The 27910-nt window shown below is 43.3% G+C and overlaps 1 protein-coding gene across 1 annotated transcript; it reads left to right on the forward strand.

Moving 5' to 3' along the window:
• The first annotated feature begins 115 nt into the window (after positions 1-115).
• Positions 116-27462, forward strand: ALDH5A1 (aldehyde dehydrogenase 5 family member A1). The gene is made up of 10 exons (XM_056521307.1): positions 116-622; positions 3434-3517; positions 5081-5251; positions 10406-10522; positions 10618-10761; positions 13811-13954; positions 15078-15236; positions 15480-15649; positions 23502-23560; positions 24690-27462. The coding sequence occupies exons 1-10, from the start codon at positions 380-382 to the stop codon at positions 24893-24895; spliced, it is 1497 nt and encodes a 498-aa protein (XP_056377282.1). The 5' UTR covers positions 116-379; the 3' UTR covers positions 24896-27462.
• Positions 27463-27910: the final 448 nt, after the last annotated feature.

The raw sequence follows: 27910 nt of genomic DNA on the forward strand, positions 1-27910 counted from the left end.
CGGTGATTGGAGGGGGAGTGAGTGGATGAGGGCGGTGATTGGATGATTAGAGGACGGCGATCATTGGAGTGCTGACTGCTAAATGATGATTGGAGCAGAGCACTGGCCGGAGGAAACTGATTGGATGAGGCCATTGCTGCCCCTTTCTCAGTCCGCTATCACAGGCCGTGCCTGCACACAGCCCCGGTGTAGATGCTCGTGCACGGCTCCAGGGTCACTGCGGTGTGACATTTCTGGTTGTCACCTTTGGACGGCATGTACTTATTACTGCACGCTATGAATGATTGATCGCGCAGATTAGCTTGTAGTTTAATGATTACTGCTGATTGGGTGGCATCTAGTTAGTGATTGCTGTGACGGGCAGCAGGGCAGATCGGGGATGTCTGGCATCATCAGGCTTCCATGCAGGATGGCATCCACCTGTGCCTCATCTCTGCTGCGCTCTGCTGCCTATGTGGGGGGCTCATGGCTACAGTCATCGGACTCCAAAACTTTTCCGGTTTTGGATCCGGCAACTGGCACAGAACTGGTTCAGGTTGCAGACTGTGGACCCAAAGAATGCAAGGAAGCGGTGAAGGTGGCAGCCGAAGCCTTCCAGTCCTGGAGAGAGGTGTCCAGTAAGGTGAGTCCTGTCCTCTGTATGTGATTGGCCAGATGATTATTAGTGGACATGTCTTGGGATTGGCCAGATCATTATTAGTGGACATGTCTTGGGATTGGCCAGATCATTATTAGTCGACAAGTCTTGGGATTGGCCAGATCATTATTAGTAGACATGTCTTGGGATTGGCCAGATCATTATTAGTAGACATGTCTTGGGATTGGCCAGATCATTATTAGTCGACAAGTCTTGGGATTGGCCAGATCATTATTAGTAGACATGTCTTGGGATTGGCCAGATGCTTATTTGTGGACATGTCTTGGGATTGGCCAGATCATTATTAGTCAACATGTCTTGGGATTGGCCAGATCATTATTAGTAGACATGTCTTGGGATTGGCCAGATCATTATTAGTAGACATGTCTTGGGATTGGCCAGATCATTATTAGTAGACATGTCTTGGGATTGGCCAGATCATTATTAGTGGACATGTCTTGGGATTGGCCAGATCATTATTAGTGGACAAGTCTTGGGATTGGCCAGATCATTATTAGTCGACAAGTCTTGGGATTGGCCAGATCATTATTAGTCGACATGTCTTGGGATTGGCCAGATCATTATTAGTGGACATGTCTTGGGATTGGCCAGATCATTATTAGTGGACATGTCTTGGGATTGGCCAGATCATTATTAGTGGACATGTCTTGGGATTGGCCAGATCATTATTAGTGGACATGTCTTGGGATTGGCCAGATCATTATTAGTGGACATGTCTTGGGATTGGCCAGATCATTATTAGTGGACAAGTCTTGGGATTGGCCAGATCATTATTAGTCGACATGTCTTGGGATTGGCCAGATCATTATTAGTCGACAAGTCTTGGGATTGGCCAGATCATTATTAGTCGACAAGTCTTGGGATTGGCCAGATCATTATTAGTAGACATGTCTTGGGATTGGCCAGATCATTATTAGTCGACATGTCTTGGGATTGGCCAGATCATTATTAGTCGACATGTCTTGGGATTGGCCAGATCATTATTAGTGGACAAGTCTTGGGATTGGCCAGATCATTATTAGTCGACATGTCTTGGGATTGGCGATTCTTCATGTAAGTGCGGCACAGTTGTTTAAACGTTTTGCTCTATTCACTTCAGTATCACGTAAATGATCCTGTGCGATGGCATGGCTGACCACGCTTTTCAGTCCGGCAACAAAACCAGATAGGGTCCAAAAATGAGTCGACTGGAGTCACTAGTTGACTCTGTCCAGCTCATTAAAATGAAAGGGGTGCGGCACGGGTCCGGCGGGGATACAGCAGTAGCCAGTTTTCAAATTCTTCTGCCGTATCCCCAAAAGGTGATGTGAGTGAGCCCTAAACTGGCATTAAAATTGAGTTAGTCCTCCCCCTCCTATGCTTTTTTGCAGACATAACAGAAGATATTGGCATGATTTGAGAGGGTTTCTGTGGATTTAGAGGGTTTTTTGAGGCCCTCTTTATATAGATGAGAGGGCCTAACACCTCAGTAAGCTTCTTCCACACTGAACTCCTCCAGACATGGCTTCATGGATCTTTCATTGTGCACTGGAGCATAGCCATACTGGAACAGAAAAAGGTCTTCCCCAAACTGTTCCCCCAAAGCTAGAAGCAAAGCATTGTCCTTAAAGGGGTACTCCGCTGCTCAGCATTTGGAACAAAATGTTCCAAACGCTAAGAGACGGCGCCAGGAGCTTGTGTCGTCATAGACCTGTCCCCTCATGATGTCACGCCCCACCCCCTCAATGCAAGTCTATGGAAGGGGGCGTGACAGCCATCACGCCCCCTCCCATAGGCTTGCATTGAGGGGGAGGGGCGTGACATCATGAGGGGGCGGGGCTATGATGTAACAAGCTCCCGGCGCCGGCTCTAAGCATTCGGAACATTTTGTTCCAAATGCTGAGCAGCGAGTACCCCTTTAAAGGGATAGTCCAGTGAAAAACAAGTTATCCCCCATCCACAGCATAGGGTCCGACAACTGGGCTACCCCAACTCCACACTCCATTCATTTCTATGGGAGCATTAGTGATGCCCTAGTACAACACTCTGGTCTTTTCAGCACTCCCATAGAGAGTGAATAGAGTGTGTGCCTCTCCTACAAGAGAGCCCATTCAGGAGATCGCAGAGGTTCCAGCGCGTTCCAGAGACTGCATGCGCAATTTTTTTTTTCTCTGCTAAAATTCTGTCATTTTAACCAGATTTGTCAACAGAGCTCCATATAGCGGAGCCTACCGGCAATGGTAAAGAGGCCTAAGTCTTATTTTATATATGTAAAAGTACCTCCAACAGGGCGACGGGATAAGGGCACCGGACAAGCAGTGTAGGAAGATCCAAAAGTTTATTCACCCATCATGCAACGTGTTTCTCAGCAAAGCTGTTTCGTCAGGCATTATGCCTGATGAAACAGCTTTGCTGAGAAACGCGTTGCATGATGGGTGAATAAACTTTTGGATCTTCCTACACTGCTCGTCCAGCACCCTTATCCCGTCGCCCTGTTGGAGGTACTTCTTTTACACATATCGTATTGGACGTGGAGTGGCTGCAGGCGTATACACCTTGGCGGTTTTCCATAGTTACACTTGGTTGAGTGTAACTCTTTGTGGTAAGCACCACTATACTATCTCTTATCCAGTTACCAACGGTAATACACTACGGAGCGCTGTCTCTTTCTTTTGTTTTATATATATATGACCTTCATGCTTAGTGAATAAACTCTTACATTCCTAACATCTTACTTGCAGTTTTCATCTTTTCCCACTGTTGTTAAATAAGACGTTCATTTGTTTGTCTCTTTAGGAAAGAAGCCTCCTCTTACGTAAGTGGTATGACCTGATGATCCAGAACAAAGACGAGCTGGCTCAACTTATTACAGCTGAAAATGTAAGTAACATTTTTATTTCCAGAATTGAGCTGTCACATTTGGATAATGCTCTTTTGGTTTACTGCTTGGAAATATAAAGGTGACCGTGCATTTTTAATAAATGTTGGCTGAGCGTTTCACAGTCCGACAGTTCTCTCCATACCAAACTTTCTTGTCTGTAGTGAGGGTTATAGGGGGTAAACTGCAGCCAGATAGGTCTGGCACCAGCTTATCCCTCCAATAATAAAAGCAGGCATAGGCAACCTTCGGCACTGCAAATGTTTTCGATTAAATCTCCCATGATGCTCTTATAGCCAAAATGCTGCCAAAGCATCATAAGACATGTAGTCTAAAACATCTGCAGTGCCGAAGGTTGCCTATGCCTGAACAAAATCGTGCGGCGGAAAAAAAATCCAACCCATCTGATCCTTCTCTCCACTGACCTCATCTGTTAGGAGGCTACCAAATACCTTGTTGGTGTTGTCTTAAAGGGGTTATCCAGGAAAAAACTTTTTTTTTATATATATGTTTGGGAAATGCACTAAATATAGTCACTGATACGTCAATTTGCTTCCAGCAGGACTACTTACATTAATGAGTCAAGCGTAGACTATGTCGACAAACATTTTGACAGGATTTCGGATGTATACTTGTATGGCAAATACGTGATGTGAATGCAGCCTCACAGAATTATTTTAAAAGATACCAATAACACTTTTATACTACAGTCAGCTGAACCTGTCAGTGGTGAAGAGTTAAAGGGGTTATCCAGGAAAAACCTTTTTTTTTTTTTTTTTTTTTTTTTTAATATATCTCAACTGGCTCCAGAAAGTTAAACAGATTTGTAAATTACTTCTAATAAAAAAAAATCTTAATCCTTTCATTACTTATGAGCTTCTGAAGTTGAGTTGTTCTTTTCTGTCTAAGTGCTCTCTGATGACACGTGTCTCGGGAACCGCCCAGCTTAGAAGAAAATCCCCATAGCAAACCTCTTCTAAACTCTGTGTTTCCCGAGACACATGTCATCAGAGAGCACTTAGACAGAAAAGAAGAACTCAACTTCAGAAGCTCATAAGTACTGAAAGGATTAAGATTCTTTATTAGAAGTAATTTACAAATCTGTTTAAGTTTCTGGAGCCAGTTGAGATATATTTAAAAAAAAAAAAAAAAAAAAGGTTTTTCCTGGATAACCCCTTTAACTCTTCACCACTGACAGGTTCAGCTGACTGTAGTATAAAAGTGTTATTGGTATCTTTTAAAATAATTCTGTGAGGCTGCATTCACATCACGTATTTGCCATACAAGTATACATCCGAAATCCTGTCAAAATGTTTGTCGACATAGTCTACGCTTGACTCATTAATGTAAATAGTCCTGCTGGAAGCACATTGAAGTATCAGTGACTATATTCAGTGCATTTCCCAAACACAACGTAGTCTACCACTCATAACAGCTAGGAAAGGTAGAGAACACTATTATTGTAATATTACTACAGGTGTTACTTGGAAAGCATCATTCTTGTCATCAGGTTTTAAAATGTTCATCAAAGCACCATAAAATTACCTTTTTAACTTTTCTTATAGGGAAAGCCTGCAAAAGAAGCCCTGGGAGAAATACTCTACGCAGCAGGATTCCTAGAGTGGTTTTCAGAGGAGGCACGTCGCATATACGGGGATGTGATTCCTGTGCCTATGAAAGACCGCCGTGCGTTAGTCCTCAAACAACCTGTTGGAGTTGCCTCCATTATAACCCCAGTGAGTGGTAAACCAGATTTTGAAGCCATACTGAATTACCTTTTTGATAGAATTGTGTAATGTTTGCTTCCAAAGTATCAGCTTCTTACAAGGGTTCTCCGCCCCTAGACATCTTATCCCCTATCCATAGATTGCATTGAGGGGGTGTGGCCATGACGTCATGAGCGGGTATGGCTGTGACGTCACGAGCCTCCGCTCCGCCAGTCAGTTCGCTCCATGCAACGGATGACTGGGGTGCTGCAGCCGAGATTGCGGGGGTCCCAGGCAGTGAGACACCTGTGATCAGACATATTATCCCCTATCCTCCTAAGAGTGAGGTTACATGTAACATTAGTCCTAAATGGCTTCCCAGTTATGGTTGAGGTGAACATTTCAGTCCATTACATTCTGTAACCCAGAGGATATATTGATTTTAGGCTGCATTCACATCACGACTTCTCCATCCGACCTGAGTACACGATTTGTATAACTTAAAATCGTATGAAATCGTATATAAAGTCGGATCCATTGACCTCCATTAAAAAATCGGATCCATTACACACATCCGATTTGATCCGCATCCGATTTCACACGATTTTTGTTCGTGTCTGAAATCGGGGTTGACCACGATTTCAGACCTGAACAAAAATCGTGTGAAATCGGATGCGGATCAAATCGGATGTGTGTAATGGATCCGATTTTTTTAATGGAGGTCAATGGATCCGACTTTATATACGATTTCATACGATTTTAAGTTATACAAATCGTGTACTAAGGTCAGATGGAGAAATTGTAGAAATCGTGATGTGAATGCAGCCTTAGTATAAAGGGCCCTGACCCAGCTGGAAGTGTCTGGTTGCTGGTTACCAGACCTACAAGATTTGTCCAGACTGAGACAATGAACATCTTTTCTCTGTAATCCTTCACCTATTGTATTATTTCAGGAAGAAACATCTTTTCTGTTTAGAAACACAGGGGCCATAATCTGCTGCTTTTAACTGCATCAAAATAATATATTCAGTATTGTATACTAGTTATTGCAGTACTAAAAACTTCATTTTGGACTTCTGGTTCCAACCCTGCCATGGCAAGTCGTGGATAAGCCTGCTCCGGAACTCGCTGTCCATTTTACCGGCTGGTAACATACTCTATTTTTGGGCCTTGTACCAAATGGAGACTACCCTTACCCTCTGCAGCACCGGACTGACACTTGTTTCCTCACAACTTTCTGCCTGTGATCTCTACTACACCCCTTCCAGCTTTAACCCAGGGTATGGAGCTCTGCATTAGGGGATTACCAACAAGTAACAGTAACATATGACACATCTAGTCCATCACTCATTCCAGCCCCCTTTTTCCATAGTTGTTCTCTTCCCGTGCAGTTATCTACATTTTTTTTCAATTGCGTCTCGCAAGGGCTTAGTTAGAGTTAGAGACTGCTGCAATAGGTCACTTTACAGTTGCAGCATCCTTCAAAGACTTTTCAGGTTCCCCTTCTTGTCAGGTCAATTTTTGAGGATATTGCTGCTTTCCTATGACCTAGAGATGAAAGCTTGGGAAAAAAAAGCAACATTTGGAAAAAAAAACTGGCTAAGTTCTATTTTTTATTTTTATTTTATTTTTTCCCCAAAGGCTGTCCTTTTCCAGGAAAATCAATGATATGTCTATAACATGATATTTAAATAGGCACTGTCAGATACTAAAACTTCTGATATGTTGTAAAGCATGTATAACCAATAGGTTTTGCAATTGCTTTAATTAGAAAATGTTCAGTATTTCATAGTGAAAAAGCCAGTCAAAGAACTGCCCCCCCCCCCCCCCTGCCTGCTTGGACACATCCTAGTCCTGCTGTGTCCATGCGTCATCACCTATGTCATGGACACACTTTCTTGATTGGCAGCTGTGAGCACAGGGCTCACAGCTGGAGGAAAAATCCTTACACTGTCAGCTTGTGTCCCGCTACTGTCAGTGAGGACAAGCTGGGAGTTGTAGTTTTCCTAATGCTAGGGGAGATGTGAGCAGACAGCATACTGAGGGAGGGGGCGGAGACCTGCACAGTGAGGCCACGCCCCCTCCCTTTGAGAGGAATTCAGACTAGTGAGCAAAATTTAAAATGTAATAAAATAAATACTAGGTACTGAGTGATATATATTTTAAACAAATTAGTTTTTTGTTGGCTCTGACGGGTACGCTTTAAACTATATAATTTTTAAACCTTCATAAAAGACATCTGAAAATCCCTGCAAGTTCTCCAGTTTCTGAACATTTCCATTTTTTTCCGGGAAAAAAAACAGGCTTCAAAATTTCACTGCACACCATGTGGTTTCTACTACAGTCTGCACTCTTCCTGGAAAACAGCTATAATGAGGGCATGGTGAGCCCTCCACATCAAGCTGTTACTCTTCTAAAAATAACGTATGGTTATCCATATAGGAAGGATTACAATTGTAGTATTGTAAAGGGTCACTAAACCTTCATACACCTGAGAGATATATATATATATATATATATATATATATATATATATATATATATATATATATAATATAAATATATATGGTTTAGTGACCCTTTTACAATACTACAATTGTAATTCTTTCTATATGAATAACCATACGTAACAGCTTGGTCTGGGAATTGATCTGGAGGGCTCACCATGCTCTCATTAAATTGGAAACATTGCAAAGGGGGAAGTCTGGAGGTTTAGCACTTCCTAATCTGTGGGTGTATTATCTGTCGTCTCAATTTTAGCATCTCGTGATGGGGACTTTGTTGGTCAGTCAACCCGTCTGTTGCAAAACTGCTTTAGAGCTGCAGGGATTGGTTGTCCCATGTTGTGGTGTGTGTGTGTTTGTTTTTGTTTTGTTTTTTTCTCTTTTTTTTTCTTCTTTATAGCCTAAAGTGTGGTGAAAGATTAGTGACCTTCAGGGGCCCTCTGCTGCCACTCGATGTACTTCTGTACAGGATTCTCCATGGCTTCCCAACAATTTATTTTCTATCTGATTTCCAGGATTAGCAGAGGGCAGGATTCAGAGGATGTCCCACCTTTTTCTTGAAAATGGATTCATAAGCTACGACCAGCTGAGAGATAATTTTTCTTAATCCTATGTTTTACCATTATTTACAATTCAAGCTTATCAAGATGACTTGGGTCTTGTGAGGTCGAAACGTGATGATGGTTCAGAAAGCTAAATGAGTTGGATGGCGCACTGCATTTATTGCTAAGATTAACTGGCTGGTCAGTATATAGAAAGTTATGGGGTGGGGCTAAATAATTTCTCACTTTCTGAGACTTGAGATGGTTCCACCTTGACTTGATCTAAATGTGATTTCCCGGTTTGTTGATTTTCCTCCTTTTGTTAAGTTCCCCTGGGTATAGGATCCTTTCTGGACCTTTTTCCTTTCATGTCCTCTTTTAGTACTCTATATGGCAGATTTATTGCCAGATATTTTATGTGCTGCCTTTTCTGTACTGTTTGTATTTGGGATGTGTGGGCTGGGGGTTGTTAGTTAGGGGGTTGGTTCTCCCTGTTAAGGAACCAGTGTTTGAAAACTTTTCAAATGTATTAATAAAAACATTTTATAATACTAACAAGTAAATTACATACAAATAAACTTCCAGGGTTGTCAAGGAGGCCGATCCGGTAGTTGGTTTCGGAACTTCCTGGGAGCTAAGTTGCAGCAAAGGGACTGTAATATTTGTTCAGGGGTGTGGAAATAAAAAAATAAAAAAGCCCAATCTACTTGTCCAGGCCAATTTTTGAATTTACACAATTTTTTTCCTCCTCGCCCTATAATAGCTATAACTCTTTTATTTTTCAATCTACAGACTCTTATAAGGGCTTGTGTGTTTTTTTTTTATTTTTTTGCAGAACCAATTGTACCTTTTTAATTTTCCATAACATGCTCAGTAATAAATATTGGTGAGGTGAAATTGAAATAAAAAGCTTCTTTACGCCATTTACCTTGTGATCAGCTAAGTCATTATGATACTTTAGGTTTTCCTGATTACAAATGATTTTTTATTGCTATTTTCTGACCCCTGTAGCGTTTTTTTTTTTCATATACCAGGCTGTATTAGGGCTCATTTTTTGCGCCATAATTTAGTTTTTTGTATCGGTACCATTTTGGTATTGATCTGACTTTCTAACCCCTTGAGGACTCTGCCCATTTGGGCCTTAAGGACTATTTATTAACGTTTTTGTTTTTTCTTCCTCGCCTGTTAAAAATCATAACTCTTTTTTTATGTTTTCATCCAGACTAGTATAAGGGCTTGTTTTGCGTGCGACCAGTTGCCCTTTGTATTGACATCACTCACTTTACCATAAAATGTATGGCGCAACCAAAAAATACTATTTGTGTGGGGAAATTGATAAGAAAACCACAATTTAGCAAATTGTGGAAGGTTTCGTTTTCATGCTGTACACTTTATGGTAAAATAGACATGTTTTCTGTATTCTGTGGGTCAATACTTGCAAAAATTGCAAACTTTTTAACCAAATTAGTGCGTTTTTAAAATCCTTCTATCTTGCTGACCTGTAACTTAGTCATTTTTCCGTATGAGGGCTCGTTTTTTGCGCCGTGATCTGTAATTTTTTTTGATCTCACATTTGCATATATAAAACTTTTAATAAAGTTTTTATCAAATTTTTATTTTTTTTTGGGAATAAAATGTTATTAAAAAAAAAAAGCAGCAATTTATAGCAATCATTTGATTGCTAATACTGTTCAGTGCTATGCATAGGGCATAGCCCTGATCAGTGTTATCGGCTATCTTCTGTTCTGGTCGGCTCGATCTCAGACCAGTCATTACGCACGCCACTCCTATTGGATGACGGGACGGCATACGCAGTGACGTGATGACTACGATGGAGAGCGCCGACGATGCAGGGGATCCCAAAGAGGACGCGCTGGAGCCCCGGGGACAGGTAAGTGATCGTCACGGGAGCACACGGGGCACTGTAAACAGCTATCCGGTGGCAGCTGAAGTCTGCGCTGCCGGGTAGCCGTTTATGCGATGGCCCCGACATACAAAAGCATCGTATGTTGAAGTGATCGTAGGTCGGGGGGTCACTGTATTAGGTGAAAAAAGGGCATTAACTTTCTATAAAAAAAAAGTGTTTTTTGTTTTATATTTGTTTGATAATTTCCTCCTTCTGTTCTTCTCCATATCAGTGGAATTTCCCCAGTGCCATGATCACAAGGAAGGTCGGTGCTGCCTTAGCTGCTGGCTGTACAGTTGTAGTTAAGCCAGCAGAAGATACCCCATTGTCTGCCTTGGCACTTGCAGAGGTAAACATTTTTGGTATTTTGCCTGTATTGGAAACCTAATTTGTTCCATAAATGTTCATGTATTAATGCTGCTGTATGCCTCTGTGTTTTTGTAGCTTGCTCACCAGGCTGGGATCCCGGCAGGAGTATATAATGTTGTGCCTTGTTCACGGGAGAGGGCTCCAGCAGTCGGAGAAGTTCTCTGCACAGATCCATCTGTAGCCAAAATATCTTTTACAGGGTCCACTGCAACAGGAAAGGTAAATGCCCTGACATGTGTCTGAAGTGAAGCGACCTGCTTTGATAATCTGACTATTGACTGAAGGGTTGAACAAGCATGTCCAATGTTTATAGTGCCAATTATAGTCAGAAACAGCGAAATGGGATTGAAAGGGAAGTTGTCATGGGACAACCATTAGGTGTAGAAAAATCCATAAGCAAGAAACAGTAATGTCGTCTGAGGAGCACAAACTTTAAAGAACACAACATCAGTTACCCATTCATACCGGTCACTCACACCTAGAACACGCCACACCTCTCCATGGGAAACTGTCTTTTAAAGGGTAGCTCCCACCATCCTATTTTTTTTTTTCTGTCCCTGCCTATTGCCAATCTATCCCTAACACCCTCCCTGCTTTTAATTTTTATTTTTACTATATTAAAAATGCCTTTTGTCTGCCTGGCAGTGTGCTCACTACCAGGCAGACTTCCCCAGCAGGCACCACGTCACTGATGCCTGCTGGGGGGGGGGACTTCCGCCCTTAGTTCATCTACACAGGGTGCCTCCAGCTGTTTCATCACTACAACTCCCAGCTTGCCCTGACATCTATTGGCTGTCAGGGCATGCTGGGAGTTGTAGTATTGAAACAGCTGGAGGCACCCTGTGTAGATAAACTATTAGTTACATGCTAGCCCATCCCCTCCGTCTCCCCCCGTGCCATACCCTGTTCCCTCCATCACAACACCGCCCCCCCCCCCCATTACACTTCCTGCACGCCCGCTGCCGGACTCTGCAATGACAGCGGCGGAGGCGATGTGCGGGAGGAGTGGCCTCCCAGCCAGTGGCCGGGGAGCCAATGCGCTCGCTCCCTGCCTGTCTGATTGACAGGCAGGGAGCGAGCGCAGGCTGAATGAAAAAGGACCGATGCCCGGCCGCATCGGTCCTTTTTCAGGCGTGACGTCGTTCCAGGCTGCAGCCGGCTACTAGGAGGGAGACCCCTAGTGTCCGGTTTTCAAATGTAAATTAAACAATTTTAATTAAAAATAAATAAAAATAAAAGTATATTAGAGATATGTTGTAGTACATAAGTACTACAACATATCAAAAAATAAAGTTGGTGACAGTGCCCATTTAAGGAGTTGTGCCATGTAGCAGAGTTATCACCCATCTGCTCCATTCATTCTCCATGGGAGCCATGGAAACAGCCAAGTACAGCATTAAGCTGCTTCCACAGCTCCCATAAAGAATGAATGAAGCGGCAACACGCATGTGTCCTGACCCTTTTATTTTAATGGGAGATCGAGGAATAACTTTGCTAGATGGCACAACCTCTTTAAGTTTGATCCTTACTCAAAAAAATAAGACCTCCCAATTGTGTTACTGTAATGAATATTCATATAGTCTTCCCATAGAAACTAATGGTGCATATGCAATGTGTCAGTAACTGGCTAGTTCTTTGAGCAGGACACAACTGGTGATAAATTGGTGTATGGTACGATACCACTTTTTCTTGGACTTCTCTCTTAATACTAGTTTTCGGGTAGGGTCACACGTGCTGTACTTTGGTGCGGATTTTCCTACCCATTGAAGTCAATGGGTAGTAAAATACGCAGCTGATTACATTTAAATGGGGATGAACTACAATACCAGGTGCAGCCTATAGACAGACATGGCTCTTTCTGGAATATCTATTGTAAAACCATTCCTTTACATTCTGCAGACAGGGATGTGGTTCCCAACACTTTCCTGTAGGGGGCATCCTATAATTAGACTCGTTTTTGTCCTTTTAATGACCCCTGCAATGCAAATGCAAACCTAAAAAGTTTACAACAGTACACTGCAAATGCAAAAATGTGTATATATATTGTACACCAACAAAAGAACCAGTGGTGTAAAATACTCCGTTTACTAAACATAGATCAAAAACTGCAAGACAGACATTTAAAATAAAGAATGAAATATTAAAAATAAGGCATTGACATGACAGTACAGAAAAGTGGAGGTAGCAGGATAAGCACATACACATGAAATACAGGGAAAGACAGATCTCGGAGGAAATGCAGCGGGCACATCAGAGAAATCACTTGTAAGACAAAGTATTATAATGACCAGCATGAAGGTATACATCTTTGGAGTGAACCAACTGTGGTATATTTATCATACCTTGCTATTTGTTGGAGGTATAATTTTATATATACTCTAGCGTTTGCAGTGTCCTGACCGATACGATACATGTAGATGTTGATCATTCAGCTCCCCTCTATTGTGATACATCTTCAAACACTGCACATACCACAATTATGGCAAACCAATACAGTGGTCTCTCAAGTTACAATGGTCGTCCTGAAACCAAATAATATTGTATGTTGAAACCATTGTATGTTTAGACCATAACTCTATGGAAACCTGGTAACTGGTTCTGAAGCCCCCAAAGTGTCATCTAAAAAAAATAGGAAAAAGTGAGGATTAAAGAAAAATAAGTAGATAACTAATATAGATAAAGCAAGTCCTTACATATAAAAGTAAGAAAGAGCTGCTGGTGCTGTAATCACGGTCTATATAGAGGACAGGAGCTTCTTCAGGGTCCTGTACAGTACACACAATGTCCCCAAAAAGTTAAATGGCGCCCCCCTTACTTGGTGTCCAAAGGAGCAGCTAACTGTGGCACAGGTAAAGAGTAGTACAGAACATGTAATACCTCCCTGAACTGTAGGTAGGCGCTACCAGACAGGAATTCAGTGCATACGCTTCAGTAATACAGGTGTTTTGCCAATAAAATTGGCCAGTTCTTCCAGCCATTGACATTTTTCACAGATCTGGACTTTCCATAGCATTGTATGGTGAGTCTGGGTTAAAGTTACAAAGGTCCAGAAAAGACCATTGTAAGTTGAGGGATCACTGTACTCTTGAAGGAATGGTTCTTAAGTCCAATATCTGATTAGACAAATTCCTGATTTGAACTTCCATTAAAATCCACCATAAGCAAACCAGAAATTGAATTGTAACCATAGGTTGACATTATATTTCTTCACCAGCTGACAGATGTATTTTCCTTTTATGGGTGTCTGACCACTTATTCCTATGTGCAGATCCTACTTCGGTATGCAGCGGATTCTGTGAAGAGGGTGTCTATGGAGCTTGGAGGACATGCTCCATTTATTGTTTTTGACAGTGCAGATGTTGACAAAGCTGCTGCTGGAGCTCTTGCCTCTAAATTCCGCAATTCTGGACAGGTACTGAGCATCTCTAATACTATTTGTTCATTGGATGTCTGCTTATTTAGAGGGAAAACTGATAAAATGTGCACAAAACAAAGTAGGATCAGCTAAAAAAAATTTTTGTATAGCTCCTCCACTGGAATGTTATGCTGTTTTTTATTCTATATGTGATCTGAGCTCCTGCCTGGTGGTGGCCTAACTGAACAGCCCAGTAAATGAGTTTCACTGTACCAGGCTGTAGTACTTCCTTCCACTATTTGATAAAGTCAAGGTGGAGAAAATTTTAACTGAGCCTATGCTTAAAGGGGTATTCCAGGTAAAAACTTTTTTTTATATATCAACTGGCTCCAGAAAGTTAAACAGATTTGTAAATTACTTCTATTAAAAGAACAACCTTAACTTCAGAAGCTCCTAAGTACTGAAAGGATTAAGATTTTTTAATAGAAGTAATTTACAAATCTGTTTAACTTTCTGGAGCCAGTTGAGAGATAGAGAGAGATATATCTATAACTATCTCTAAGTTTTTTGAACTCTGGCAACAGGAGCTCGTGACCTCATAGCCCCGCCCCCTCATGACGTCACACCCCAACCCCTCAATGCAAGTCTATGGGAGGGGGCGTGACAGCCGTCATGCCCCCTCCCATAGACTTGCATTGAGGGGGCGGGATGTAACGTCATGAGGGGGCGGGGTTATGACATCACGAGCTGCCTACTCCAGCGTTCGGAACAGTTTGTTCCAAACGCTGTGCAGCAGAGTACCCCTTTAAAGAAGAACTCTAGCAGGGGAAAGGTCATATGCCTTAAGATATTACAGAGAGAAAATGATTCAGCATTAAAGTGGTGCACTTTTTAATCATCCCTGCTGTGTAATACCTGTCGGGCTATTGCTTTATCTCTCATATTTCTGACATACCTAGCTGTTATGCAGTCACCTTTCAATTGCAGTGGGCAATGCTGCATGGTAAATTAAATGGATGGATACGATTACTATATAATAACCAATGAATTTTCCACGGGAATGGCACATTAACTGGAAAAGCAGAAAAGCATCTGGTTGTGGGTTGTCCGTAGTATGCGCTCTTGTTATATTTGATACACCATAGCAGTGCATTAATAACTTTATATATGTTCCATCTAGACTTGTGTCTGCACAAACAGATTCCTTGTTCAGAAAGGAATACACAATGCATTTGTGAAAAAGCTGTCAGAGCTAATGGCCAAAGAATTACGCGTTGGAAATGGATTTGATGAAGGTGTCACCCAGGGACCCCTCATCAATGAGAAAGCTGTGGACAAGGTAAGGGCCCACTGGGATGATACTTGGGATGTTCGGTGTTAAATAATCATAGGAAGCCTCTGTGCTACCCAAAATGTTTTTAAGCTTGAATTGTTTGGATTTATATGTTTAACCTAAAAAGAAGGTGCCATGGCAGTCTCTGGTGGCCTTCTCTGTCCTAAGGAAGACTTATGTACCAGTATGTATATTTGGCAGAATTTGTTTTAGAATGTATACACGTACTTAATATTGATGTGTCTGTAGGTGGAGCACCATGTAAAGGATGCAGTTTCTCAAGGAGCTAAGGTTGTAGCAGGTGGCAAGCGATCTGATGTTGGAAAGAACTTCTATGAGCCGACTTTGCTGGACAACGTTACCACACAGATGCTTTGTGCTAAAGAGGAAACCTTTGGACCTCTAGCGCCTGTCATCAGGTAAAAAAGCATGTTGTATTTTGGAAATTAACAACATTTAGTACATACCATGAAACCAATGTATGGGTATAACATCTACCCAAGAGTAGTGTGCGAAAGAAGGTAAAAAGAAAATAATTAAACAAAAAGCCTCGAACATGATGCCAAACAATCATAAAATGAAACATAGTGCTGGCATATGGAAATATTACAAAATGATGTTAGCTTTGTATGACCATGTATGAAAAGAATAGGAAGAATCAACTCCTTGCCCAACCTAAGGTAAGTAGTGAATGGCAACTAAAGTTGTCAATATGTCGTTAGATATCTAGTCTAGGGCTGAAAGACGTAGATATAATTAAGAGGTGAGGGGAAGCTAAGTAGGGGCTAAAAGGACAGTAGAAGAGAGCAAATTGTGCCTGAGAATACAAAAGCAGCCAATCATGCTATATGTCTACACAGTGTATGGACGCTTGCCAAGCCTGCCACCTATTTCTAAAAGTTTTGTATTTCGAGGAACCGAAGGACAACACTTTTTCGAAAGAATATGTAGTATTCATTTTACGCATTATAGTCTTTTAAACAAGAGGGAATCTATAACATTGGCGGTATGATCATCTATTTATAATCTTTACTGGCAGCCCACCACTATTTTTTCCTACAAATCTGTAACTTTACTGCCAAATAGGTCGATTCTGGGGGAAAAAAAAACATGAACAAACCTGACACCTGTAAATTGATAGCCATACAATTCCCTACTATAGTGTACATACCTACCAGCCTTTAGCTTCCATCTACAAATCAGCAGGCTGCAGACTACTTTCTGACAATCTGTAGACTACTATCCATATCTCTGCTTGATTGACAGTCAGCTGTAAGCCGAGCCCTATTTCCAAATCTCTTTACTGCCCTGTGCATACAAATTGTATGTAGTTGCAAGATATGAAAATAGGGTTCGCCTTCCAGCTGACTGTCAATAAAGCAGGGGTGGGAATAGAAAGAGAGGGACGAGGAGGTAGCCCACCCCTCAGCACTTCAAGGAATGTCTTTCACACTTGGCACCAAAGAATAAAATCGATTAAGTTCTGGAAGCACAGGTAGATGTGTTAGAAGTACCATGTTGGCAGCTGGGGTATGTACCTCATAAGTAGCACCAGAAGAATTTTATACATATGGAAATCTTCTGGGAGGTGTGGCCTGGATGCTGGAGTGAGCGGACGTGCACTCTAGGAGCTCCCACTGCCCTGCTATTATATACCCCTGAAATCTTACACCGTCTCTGCCGGTCTTTGTGGCTTCGGGTGCAGGAGAACGGGGTACTGGTGATCCGGCTCCGGTGGTTCTGAGTGGCGCGGGTGGCTTCCGGTGACTGGCCTGCGGCACTGGACGGAGGAGTGAGGTGGAGGTCCAGAGCTGGAGCGGATGATCCTTTGTGGCCGGGTGGTGAGCTGTGGGGGAGCCTCCCCTGGATCGTCTGGACCCTCGGCCATCCTGAAGACAGGGCGCCATCTTCGGCCTTCATGGGCAGGACCTTCTTTCCTGGTAGCCATAGCAGCTCCTGCCAGAGGGAAAGTGCAGCTGCTGAAGTCACTCTGTGAGACTAGGCTGGATCCTGATACCCTTCTCTGCTCCTGGCTGCTATCTGTTGCATAGTGAGTACATCTGGGCCCTGGCTGAGGGATTGCTGAGACTTGTGGTGCCTGCACTAACCTCTGGGGTCTGCCTACTCCCTACAATACTTCTCATTGCCTGCAATATCGCCTAGTGACTTTCTTCCTGCTCTCTGTGGGCCCTGGTTTGCTGGGACTTATGATGCTCTTTCTTCTCTGTGGACTGCCGGGCCCTCTTGAGCCCCTACTGTTGGCCATTTACACCTAGAGCCTCTCTGCCTGCTCTCTATGAGGCCTTGTCCTGCTAGGACTTGCGGTACTTCTGCAATCTCCTTTGGAATGCCTCTTCTGCTGGAGTGCCAGCTCCTGTCTGCAATATCAACCTAGTGTCTCTCTACCTTCTCTCTGTGTGGCCCTGGTTTGCTGGGTCTTGTGGTGCTTCCGCTGCCTTCTGTGGACTGCCTCATCCACTGGAGTCCCCCTCCGGCCTGATCTTTCTACGTGCTCGGTGTGGCCCTGGACTGCTGGGACTTGTGGTGCTTCCAGCCTGACATCTTTATAGAGGTGACCTGCACTCGTAGGACTCGGGGATGTGGAATTCCTATCGCCCGATGCCCGGGACATGCTGTTCTGGGCGCCGGGCAGGTGAATTATTCAGGCCCTTAGCCCTGCTTCGGGCAAGCAGTGCCAAACCTGAAAGTACCCCGACAAGCGCGGGCTCCGGACTCGTGCTGCCCCCGGCTGTTTTCAGTAGCTGGGGGCCGCCGCTAATAACCAGCATGCGGCTGGCTATTAACCCTTTAGATTGCCGCTGTTTGAGCTGACAGCGGAGTCTAAAGGGACATGTGAATGCTCCCTGGTGTGGTGGATAACATGTTAGCTGACCGCAAGGAAAATGGCGTAGAAAAGAAAACCACTAAATTTTCAAAATTATCTTTTACTATTTCACTTCACCAATATTTTTTTTTTATTTTTTTTCGGAGCATATGTTATGGAAAAATTAAAAGGTATCATTATAGTAGTTATTTATGACGATTATAGGGCAAGGAGTGAAAACAAGAGTGTAAAAGCAAAAATTGGCCCGGACAAGTGGATCGTCATGAGGGACAAGTAGATTTTGCTCAGTTTTAGTCCTGTGGACAATTATTTATTTATTATATTTTTTTTATTTAAAAAAAAAAAAAAAAATTTCCACACCCCTGGGACTGTTTCTGGTGCCTTTCTGCCTGCTTTGTGTGTGGCCCTGTCAATCATGGGTGGCCCCCGTGGCGTAGTCACAGGAGTAAGAAATCCAAACAACATGTTGAAGCCTTACAGCCGACCTCTGATGAGAAAGCCGCCTCCGATGATGGGTCCACCCGTTCATGTGGCTCTTCTCATCCACATCCTGGTGCTCAGAACCTGTTTAACAAAGTCTCTGTGCAGGCGGCGAAGGCGCTGAGCCAGTTCCCCAGACCTCAGGACCATTCTGGGGGTGATTCTTCTTATCCACCTCTGTCACTGTTTGAAGGGTCTCCGACTCCCCAGCAGCAACAGTCCTCTGAAAGACCTGTCTATGATGTTACAGCTATGGTTCACCGGTTCTCTGAGCTCTTGGCTGCCTTTACCTCCTGTCAATCTGTTATGGTGACTAAAGTTGTTGAGCAGGAATTTATTTTGCAACTTGAGACCCAAAAGATACGTGAGCGCACTGGGGAAGTGAAGCGTAGGGTCTCTGTGGTGTAAGATACTTAACACCCTCTGCCAGAGTGGGTTGATTCCCTGCAGCATCAGGTTATGGGAGTTCTGAGTCACGTGGATGACATGGAGAACCGCGTGAGGCACAACAACATACGCTTAGTGGGCCTCCCTGAGAAGGTGGAAGGGAATGACCCTGTGCTGTTCCTGGAAACATGGCTGAAGGAGATTCTTCCTGCGGACACATTCTCTCCTTATTTCTCCGAAGAGCGGGCCCACAGAGTTCTGGCTCAGCCTCCTCCTCTTGGTAGCCCTCCATGTCCCTTCCTGGCCAAACTTCTCCACTACAGGGACAGAGATGCTATTCTCCGGGCAGTGCTGATCAAGGGCGAGGTTGTTTGTGATGGAAGCAGAGTGTTCTTTTTATCCTGATTTCTCTGTGAAGCTACGCAAGCAGCAGGTGCAATTCACAGAGGTCTGGGCGAAGTTGCGTGCCAAGGGCTACCGCTACTCTATGTTGTATCCTGCTCGCCTGAGAGCGGTGTATGGGGCCTCTACTAAGTACTTTACCTCTCCGACTGACGCTCTTCACTAGGTGGATGCAGCCCCCCCTGTCAGACTTCCGTATTGAACTGTCCTGGTCTACCTTGCTTAAGACTGCTCTCCATGAATGTCTTTAGATAGTGGTTTGATTTTGTTTAGTTTCTCCATAGGTTCCAGACTCCCTAGGGCTCTCTGGGTAGTTTTCATTAGTTACCGGCCACTTTAGTTTATGGTGGGGTGGCGGGAGGGAGTTTTCTGTTCTAGTAGTTTAGACTTGCCTTGTGTTCTTTTTTTTTTTTTTTTTAACGCCCCGTAGCGGTTGTATTTAGGGTCTGGGTCTACACTGTGTTAGGGACTATAGATGTTTACTATGTCCCGTTTAGTGTTAGGGTGTTTTTGGGAATGTTTTGGTTCTGCTTTGTTGCCTTTGTCTATGTTTTATGTCTGCCCTGTTTGTCTTTATGTTGGTTGCGTGTGGTATGTGTGGTCCCGGTGCTCTGCCCTCCTCTGTCCTAGTCCTCCTCTGGGTTTTCCTGGACATATGCAGTGTTATATTTCATGATGGGGACCCTGAAGGTTGTTAGTTGGAATGTTAGGGGGCTTAATTCTAAGTTTTTAAGAGTCTTATGTCTAGATTTTGTGAAACGCCAGTCTCCTCACATTATTTGTCTACAGGAGACTCCTATCACATGTCAGAAAGTTCTTGCCCTGAAAAGGGCTTGGATAGGAAAGAGCTGCCATGCATCATACTCCAATTATGCTAGGGGTGTTTCTGTGTTAATCACAAAGTCCCTGCCGTTAGTGGTTTCACAGGCAGCCTGTGACCACTTTGGGAGATTTGTGATATTACATTGTTCTCTGTGTTCTTTTTTCTTGTCTCTGTTTATGTGCCTCATCCTTTTCAGGTCTCTATGCTGAAGCTCATTACTAGCAAACTGTTGTATTTTCCCTCTGATCCTGTCCTCTTCATAGGTGATTTCAATGTGGCACCTGATCTGATGCTCGACTGCACCACTGCAGCTGACCCTGGCTACGCTTGGCGTTGGGCCTGACCGACCTCTGGAGGTGGAAGTACCAAACTTCTTCCTTTTCCTTTTTATTCTGCGGCCCATAGGTCATTCTCTCGAATTGATCTTGCTCTGGGGTCTGAGGACCTCCTTCAGGTGGTAAGAGATATTTCCTACACCACTAGGGGGATCTCAGACCACTCTGCTGTACTGGTAGTCCTACACTTAGGTCCTTGTTTCCCTTCCCGTATCTGGCGCATGAACCCTGGCTGGCTGCAGGCTGAGGCACTTGTGGAGGCCCTGGTGGTTGCCCATGCTGAGTATTGGGAGAATAATGCTTCTCATCCTGACCCCTTAGTTCAATGGGATGCATACAAAGCCACGGTTAGAGGTGCCTTTATAGTGGGTGTTGCGGGCCAGAGGAAAGTTAGGTCAGCTATGGAGGGCAGGCTGTCGCAGGAGGTGAGTGTTCTGGAGGCAGAGTATGTTAGGAACCCGTCCCCTGAGAATGAGAAGGCGTGGGCTAAAGCCCAGAGATCTCTGTTGGTCGTTTAGGAAGATGGGGTCCAGTTGCAGTTAGCAGATAGGAAGGCTGCCTTGTTTGAATTCAGAGATAAGAATGATAAACTGTTGGCTTATTTAGCAAGGGCTAGTTGCCCTGCTGCCTCTATCCCTTATATTAAGGGCAGCGATGGTGCTGTAGTGGTTGACCCCCAGTTGATTAACTCTTTCTTTAGCAAGTTTTACCCCTCTTTCTATGCTGCCCACGCTTAGCTACGCTCAGGCCGAGGTGTTAGATTCCCCCTTTACAGTTGAAGAGGTGGAACAGGCCATAAGTGATCTTCCTCATGGGAAGATCCCCGGTTTATATGGGATGATAGGCGATTGGTATGGGAGGAATGAGGAGCGACTGGTCCCTATACTTCTTAAATTGTTTCACTTGATAGCCCCTGCTGATGCTCTTCCGGACTCTGAGGGAGGCATTTATTGTGTTTCTCCCTAAGCATGAAAAGGATGCACTGTTGCCTGCTTCCAATAGACCTATTTCCCTTTTGAATGTTGATTATAAAGATCTTGGTTAGAGTGCTGGCTACTTGCCTATATGGTGTCATTAATGCTATCATTCATCCTGGCCAAACTGGGCTTATGCCGGATAGGGCCACTGATGTTAACGTGAAGCGTCTGCAACTCAATATAGCAGCAGTAGGGGAGGGCTTTCCTACTGGTGTTGTGGTTAGTCTGGATATTTACAAAGCCTTTGACTCAGTGTTGTGGCCTTATCTGTGGGAGGTGCTAGTTGCGTTTTGCCTCCGATTCTGTGCTTGGGTTCGCTTGCTATATGATAGTCCTAGGACCTGTATTCAAACTAACTTAGATGTTTCTGTTCCCTTTCTCCTGGGTTGTGGGATGAGGCAGGGGTGCCCGCTATCTCCCTTCCTTTTCGCGCTAGCGATGGAGCCATTGGTGGCAGCCAAACGCAAGGACCCTACTATCTGTGGTATTCCCAGGGAGTCTATTGTAGAGATGGTTTCCCTTTTTTATGCAGATGACACTCTGCTATATTTAGCGAATGCTGGGGGTTTTCTCCTGTTCCTTATTGATCTACTTGACCGGTTTAGTTCGATTTCGGGCTTGCGGGTCAACTGGGCTAAGTCCTCCCTAATGGCACTTTCGTCTGGAGTTCCCCTTGTCTCCTCTCTTCCGGCAGGGGTGCAATTGCTTTCCTGTTTTTTAAATATTTAGGGGGAAGGTGACTGTGTCCCTGGCAGACTATCTGTCCCTGAACTTGGAGACTCTTTTACGCTCCACTGTGGAGTGGCTGTCTGCCTGGTCCTCACTCCCTCTCTTTAGCTGGCAGGATCAATATTTTTTTTAATGATTTATCTCCCTAAATTTCTATCTTTTCCACTTAGCTCCCATGATTCCTCAAACCCCCCCCCCCCCCCCCCAGAAATATTTTAGTACACTATGTGGTGCTCTGGGATCCTTCTACTGGCCCTTTTTTACAAGCCTTTCATAAATGGGGGGCTGATATCCCGGATTTGTCTGAAAGTCAGTGGAAGGTGGAAGGAGGTTGAAGGCTCTTATTATTCCACAGTAGTCATTAGTAGAGAGATTGATCCAATCTAGATACGTTTTGAGATTGTATTATACCCCTGCTAAGTTAAAATGCATTGGTGTTTCTTCACCTGATCTGAGTTTCCGCTGTTCTTCCGAAATCGTTACCTTTTTGCATGCTGTGTGGGAGTGTCCCGTCATTGCTCTCTTCTGGAGGGAGGTGATGGTTTTTTTTGGCTGACAATCTTACTCTTCCCTTTCTTACTCACCCCTGTGGTATGCCTACTGGGAGTCATTGATGAGGTGGTTTCTAGTTCGCATAGACACCTACTGATTTGCTTCCTGCTGTTCTGTACCTGTAAAGTGGAAGTAATGGCCTGGAAGGACACTTCCCACTCCCCCCACTGTCTCGTTGGTTGACTTTGGTTAACAAATATGTCCCGTTATACCAGGCTCTCTATGTGAGTTATAAGTGCCCTAAGAAATTTGACAAGGTATGGACCCCTTTGCTTCTGCTGGATGTCGGCGGACCCCCCCGGCTAGACTATCCCAATAGTATTTTTATTTAAGTGTGCTGCTGTCCTTTTACGGGTCAGGCTGGGTTGGGGTTACCGGGATGTATGTGTGTCTGTATGTGTTGGGCTTCCTCCGGTTGGGTCTCAGATGCGCACTTCTGTTTTACTGGCGCAATTTAATGCATACTCTTTTTATTTCTGTTGCTGTGCTGGAGCCGGTCTCTCAGACCTACTGAGTCTATTGTATATGTTCTGTCTTGTCCCACCGTGGGTGGTGTATGTTAATTCAATTGTGAAACTTAAATAAATAAATTCTTTTAAAAAAATAGAGAAAAAAGAGAATATTCTGATGTAAACCTAGTCTATATATGTGCCATCTGTAAGTAAAAAGTAGCAAAGTAGAGTAGTAAAAATGTACTGTTAGTCAGAAATTACATCGTATGTCTCGCTTTCTTTACACTAGGTTTGACACTGAAGAGGAGGCCATTGCAATTGCAAATTCTGCCAATGTAGGCTTAGCAGGTACGTTCTCATTTATAGAGATAACTTAGATGTAGATATTGATTAAGGTCGAGATTAAGATCAGACTTTTTTTTTTATTTTTTTATTTTTTCTATACATCTTTATATATTACTAAACCCTTAGTGACCTCTTCTGTAGTTAGCAGTAAGCAAGTGTGTGGGACGAGGATGGTACCTGCAGCAGTATGCATGTCACAGTGGCTAGGATCTGAGAACTCCATAACCCTACTGGCCTACTGTAGATGTCTTGACTAGGACGATGCACATTTAGCGTGAAACATGTCAGATGTCTATATTTTGATACCTGAATAAAGCCAGGCATTTTGGACTCCACTCTATGGTTTGGGACAATCCTGTTTACTGTAGATGTCTTATAATGCATGGGAAATACTATAAAAACAAATCTCCCACCACAAATTAAAAAATTATAACCCCCCATCTTTTCTACATAAGAGGTTGAGTGACTGGGGTTTGTAGTAAAAGAGATGGTAGTTTTTCTATGAATTGTGTAAAACCTGTGTTTAGCATAAATGTGGCAATTATACAGATGCTGTTTCCCTACACATACATAGAAATACTATTCTGAATATAGGACATTTATCATTGATGTCTTTGGAAAGTGAGTTATAAAGTCATTTATTTTATTTTTATTTTTTTCCCTATGTGCAACATATTTATCATGCTATCAAGGGGGTTGAGACATTTGGCTCACCTAAACAATAAATTGCTTCAAAACACCATTTTTTTTTGTTCCTTCCTCTCTCAGTTGCAGTTGCAACTCTTTGTGAGACTTTTCCAAGTCTGACTTGGCTTAGGTTTGTGACTTTATGGAGGGGTTTGCGACTTTTTCTGTGCTTATGTGCGAAATTTGCACTTCATAAATTTGTGACCACTGCAAAGTAAAAACTGAAAGTTGCTTAGGTAAGGCTATTTGATACTTTCTGCATAGCCACAAAAGTCACAAAAAATGTGCAAAAAAAGCTGTAAATGCAATGATAAATCTTCCCCATTGTATATAAACAAATATAGTTTATCTGTATATGTAGTTATATAAAGGATTACTACACACTTTAATAGCCAAAGGTTATGCTGCATATCTAGACATGTAACATGTTTTTATCCGTGTGCAGGTTACTTCTATTCCCAGGACCCAGCACAAATCTGGCGAGTGGCTGAACGTCTAGAAGTCGGCATGGTGGGGGTTAATGAAGGATTGCTGTCATCAGTTGAGTGTCCATTTGGTGGTGTGAAGCAGTCAGGCCTTGGAAGAGAAGGATCCAAATATGGCATTGATGAGTATTTAGAAGTTAAATACGTTTGCTTTGGAGGTCTATAGCAAGATAGGGTAGTGTGACCATAGCACTACAGGGTTACAATAGGTCAGAGGGGTTTATGTTTCCACAAGTGAATAGATTACTCCATAGAAGTCTGACTTCTAAATATAACTGTGGATAAGTTCTATATTACCAGAAGTTATTGATTTGAACCTCATGTATCTAAACTGTCTCAAAGGAAAAGTTGAGCACTGGTAAGATGCTACAAGCAACAAGACCTCTTTTCCTGTGCAATACACAAGGCTTACTGGCTTAAAGGAGAACTCCAGCCAAAACAAATGTATCCCCTAACCACAGTAGGGGGTCCAACCGATGGGACTCCCGTGATCTCCGAAACGAGACCTGATGAATGTGTGCTCCTCATTCATTTCTATTGTAGCGCCGAAGAGACGAGAGTACAGCACTCGGGCATCTCCGGCGCTCCCATAGAAATGAATGGAGCGTGTGCCGTCTACTGGTAAAGGACACATGCTCCTCACTGACAGTTGGGGCCCACTGCGGAGATTATGATCGGTCCAACTGCTGCGGATAGGGAATAAGTTAGTTTTTTCCGGAGTTCTCCTTTTAATGTTATTTACCCTAATGGATTGTGATGTGTTGTAAAGTCTGTATACCATTCTTAGATCAGAAGTTGTAACAGAATCTATAATAGATGTATATGGAACACACCATCATTTTGTCCACGCTGCTAATTTTCAGCAAGATATGAAAATATGAAGTGAATGCTCAACATTAAACACCTTTTTTTTTTCTTCTGGATATAAATAGTTTTTATGTCACAGAAGTTTAAATACCCTGGATAAACTGAGAATTAAAGAGTTATGTTAATCTTTATAAAGTGATGACATTTCACTTGGATATACAATAGCTTTGTTTGGTGGGGTCGACCTCTGGGACCCCACCAATCCTGAGAATAAATGCTGGCGTAGCATTGCTTCCCCTTCTGAGTTTACCCTGCACAGTGGTGCTTCTGGCCATCCAGTTGTGCAGGCAACAGCAGCCTCCAATTTCACAAGATGGTTTATCTTGGTGAAATATTGTAACTGTAGAAGATGAAAATACAAGTGATGATAAAGTTTGCCAGCAGCCACCACTAAGAAGAGCTTAGAAATTCCAGAAATAGAGTTCTAATCATTTTAAAGATCTTATAAAATTGTTGCAATTGACACAAAATGTCGGAACTAAAAGCAATATGTTGTTAAAAGGTAGACTATCACTCATCTATTTTTATTAGGGGTAAACGTGTCTTTCCTGTACTGTGTTGTAACCTGCTAAGTGGCAGCGGTCTAGCTTGCATCATAGTTCCATTTTTGTTGGTTTGTGTCTCAAGGTATGTTAATGTATTACATGTCGTCCAAAAGGGGTAGTAGCACTCTAGGAAGCCTTCCTGAACTGGTAGTACCAGGCTGCTACTGCTTTGCTTTTTACCTGGCTGGTTATGGAGCAGAGGGGGCACCCCACAAACATTTAAAATGTTTAGATTAGAGTGTTATTTGTGAACTTTTTTGAATGTCTACATTTTCATGTGCCAAATAGTTGTATTATTTTAATTTATCTGAAGCCTAATGAAGTCTGATGGCAAAAAAAATAAATAATAAAAAAAAAATGTATGGGGTTACCTGGCATTTTGCTAAAATTTATATCATGCTGCAAAAAATAATACTTATCTAGCACTGACACACTTAGCTGAGCCAGCAGGTCCTGCAACGAATGCTCATCTCAGATCAAGGGACTGGGTGAAGGCTTGGGGGACTAAGTATGTATAGGGGGGTTTTTTATGTTAGTTTTTCTGGCCTCAACAGAATATTAGTTTTTGAAAAACTCTGGGTAACCCATATAAATGATTTGCAGAAAAGCACAAATACAAACCTTAGTGTAATGAAGACTCATGTGAAAATTCCAAGGTCAAAGAATGTACCCTGAGAGGACCGACTTATTCATCAAGCACAGTATGGTCCCAGGTACTTGCTGCTTCCATTGTTAAGTGACCATTGGTATTTCATTTAAAGGATTGACCCTTGTGATCAGTGGTTCAGTCATCTGTACCATTGACAATGTAGAAGAACATCTGGAGGTCAAGAAAAGTCTGCTAGCTGCTGTGTAACCATGGACAGTGAAGGCAGATGACTGCGATGGCTGACACTGGAAAATCCATTTCTAAACCTAATTTTCCCCATACCTTAAAGGGGTACTCCGGTGGAAAACTTGTCAGGAACTGTCCAGAGCAGGAGAAAATCCCCATTGCAAACCTATGCTGCTCTGGACAGTTCCTGACATGGACAGAGGTGTCAGCAGAGAGCACTGTGAACAAGACAAAAAAGAAATTCAAAAAGAAAAGAATTTCCTCTGTAGCATAAAGCTGCTAAAAAGTACTGGAAGGGTAAAGATTTTTTAATAGAAGTAATTTACAAATCTGTTTTTACCTTTCTGGCACCAGTTGATTTAAAAAAAATTTAATATTTTCCACCTGAGTACCCCTTTAAAGGGGTAATCCGCCCCTAGACATCTTATCCCCTATCCAAAGGATATGGGATAAGATGTCTGATCGCTGCGGTCCCGCTGCTGGGGACCCCCGGGACTGCCGCTGCGGCACCTTGCCGTCATTACTGCACAGAGCGAGTTCGCCCTGCACGTAATGACGGGCAGTACAGGGGCCGGAGCATCGTTACGTCACGGCTCCGCCCTCGTGACGTCACGGCCCGCCCCCTCAATACGAGTCTATGGGAGGGGGCGTGGTGGTCGTCACACCCCTGCCATAGACTTGTATTAAGGGGGCGGGCCGTGATGTCACGAGGGGCGGAGCCATGACGTCACACTGCTCCGTCCCCTTTATCACCCGTCATTACACACAGAGCGAACTCGCTCTGTGCAGTAATGACAGCGGGGTGCCGCAGCGGCGATCCCGTGGGTCCCTAGCAGCGGGACCGCAGCAATCTGACATCTTGTCCCCTATCCTTTTAATAGGGGATAAAATGTCGAGGGGCGGAGTACCCCTTTAAGTAGTTAGAAACTGCAGT

This window comes from Hyla sarda, chromosome 5 (assembly GCF_029499605.1).
Source record: "Hyla sarda isolate aHylSar1 chromosome 5, aHylSar1.hap1, whole genome shotgun sequence".
NCBI classification, from domain to species: Eukaryota; Metazoa; Chordata; class Amphibia; order Anura; family Hylidae; genus Hyla; species Hyla sarda.

Excerpts from the sequence above, each read along its gene's own strand:
- ALDH5A1 (XM_056521307.1), top strand. The coding sequence starts at position 380 with ATGTCTGGCATCATCAGGCTTCCATGCAGGATGGCATCCACCTGTGCC. Across the intron at positions 5,252-10,405 it reads TTGCCTCCATTATAACCCCA|TGGAATTTCCCCAGTGCCAT; the intron begins GTGAGTGGTAAA and ends TCTCCATATCAG. Across the intron at positions 13,955-15,077 it reads AATTCCGCAATTCTGGACAG|ACTTGTGTCTGCACAAACAG; the intron begins GTACTGAGCATC and ends TGTTCCATCTAG.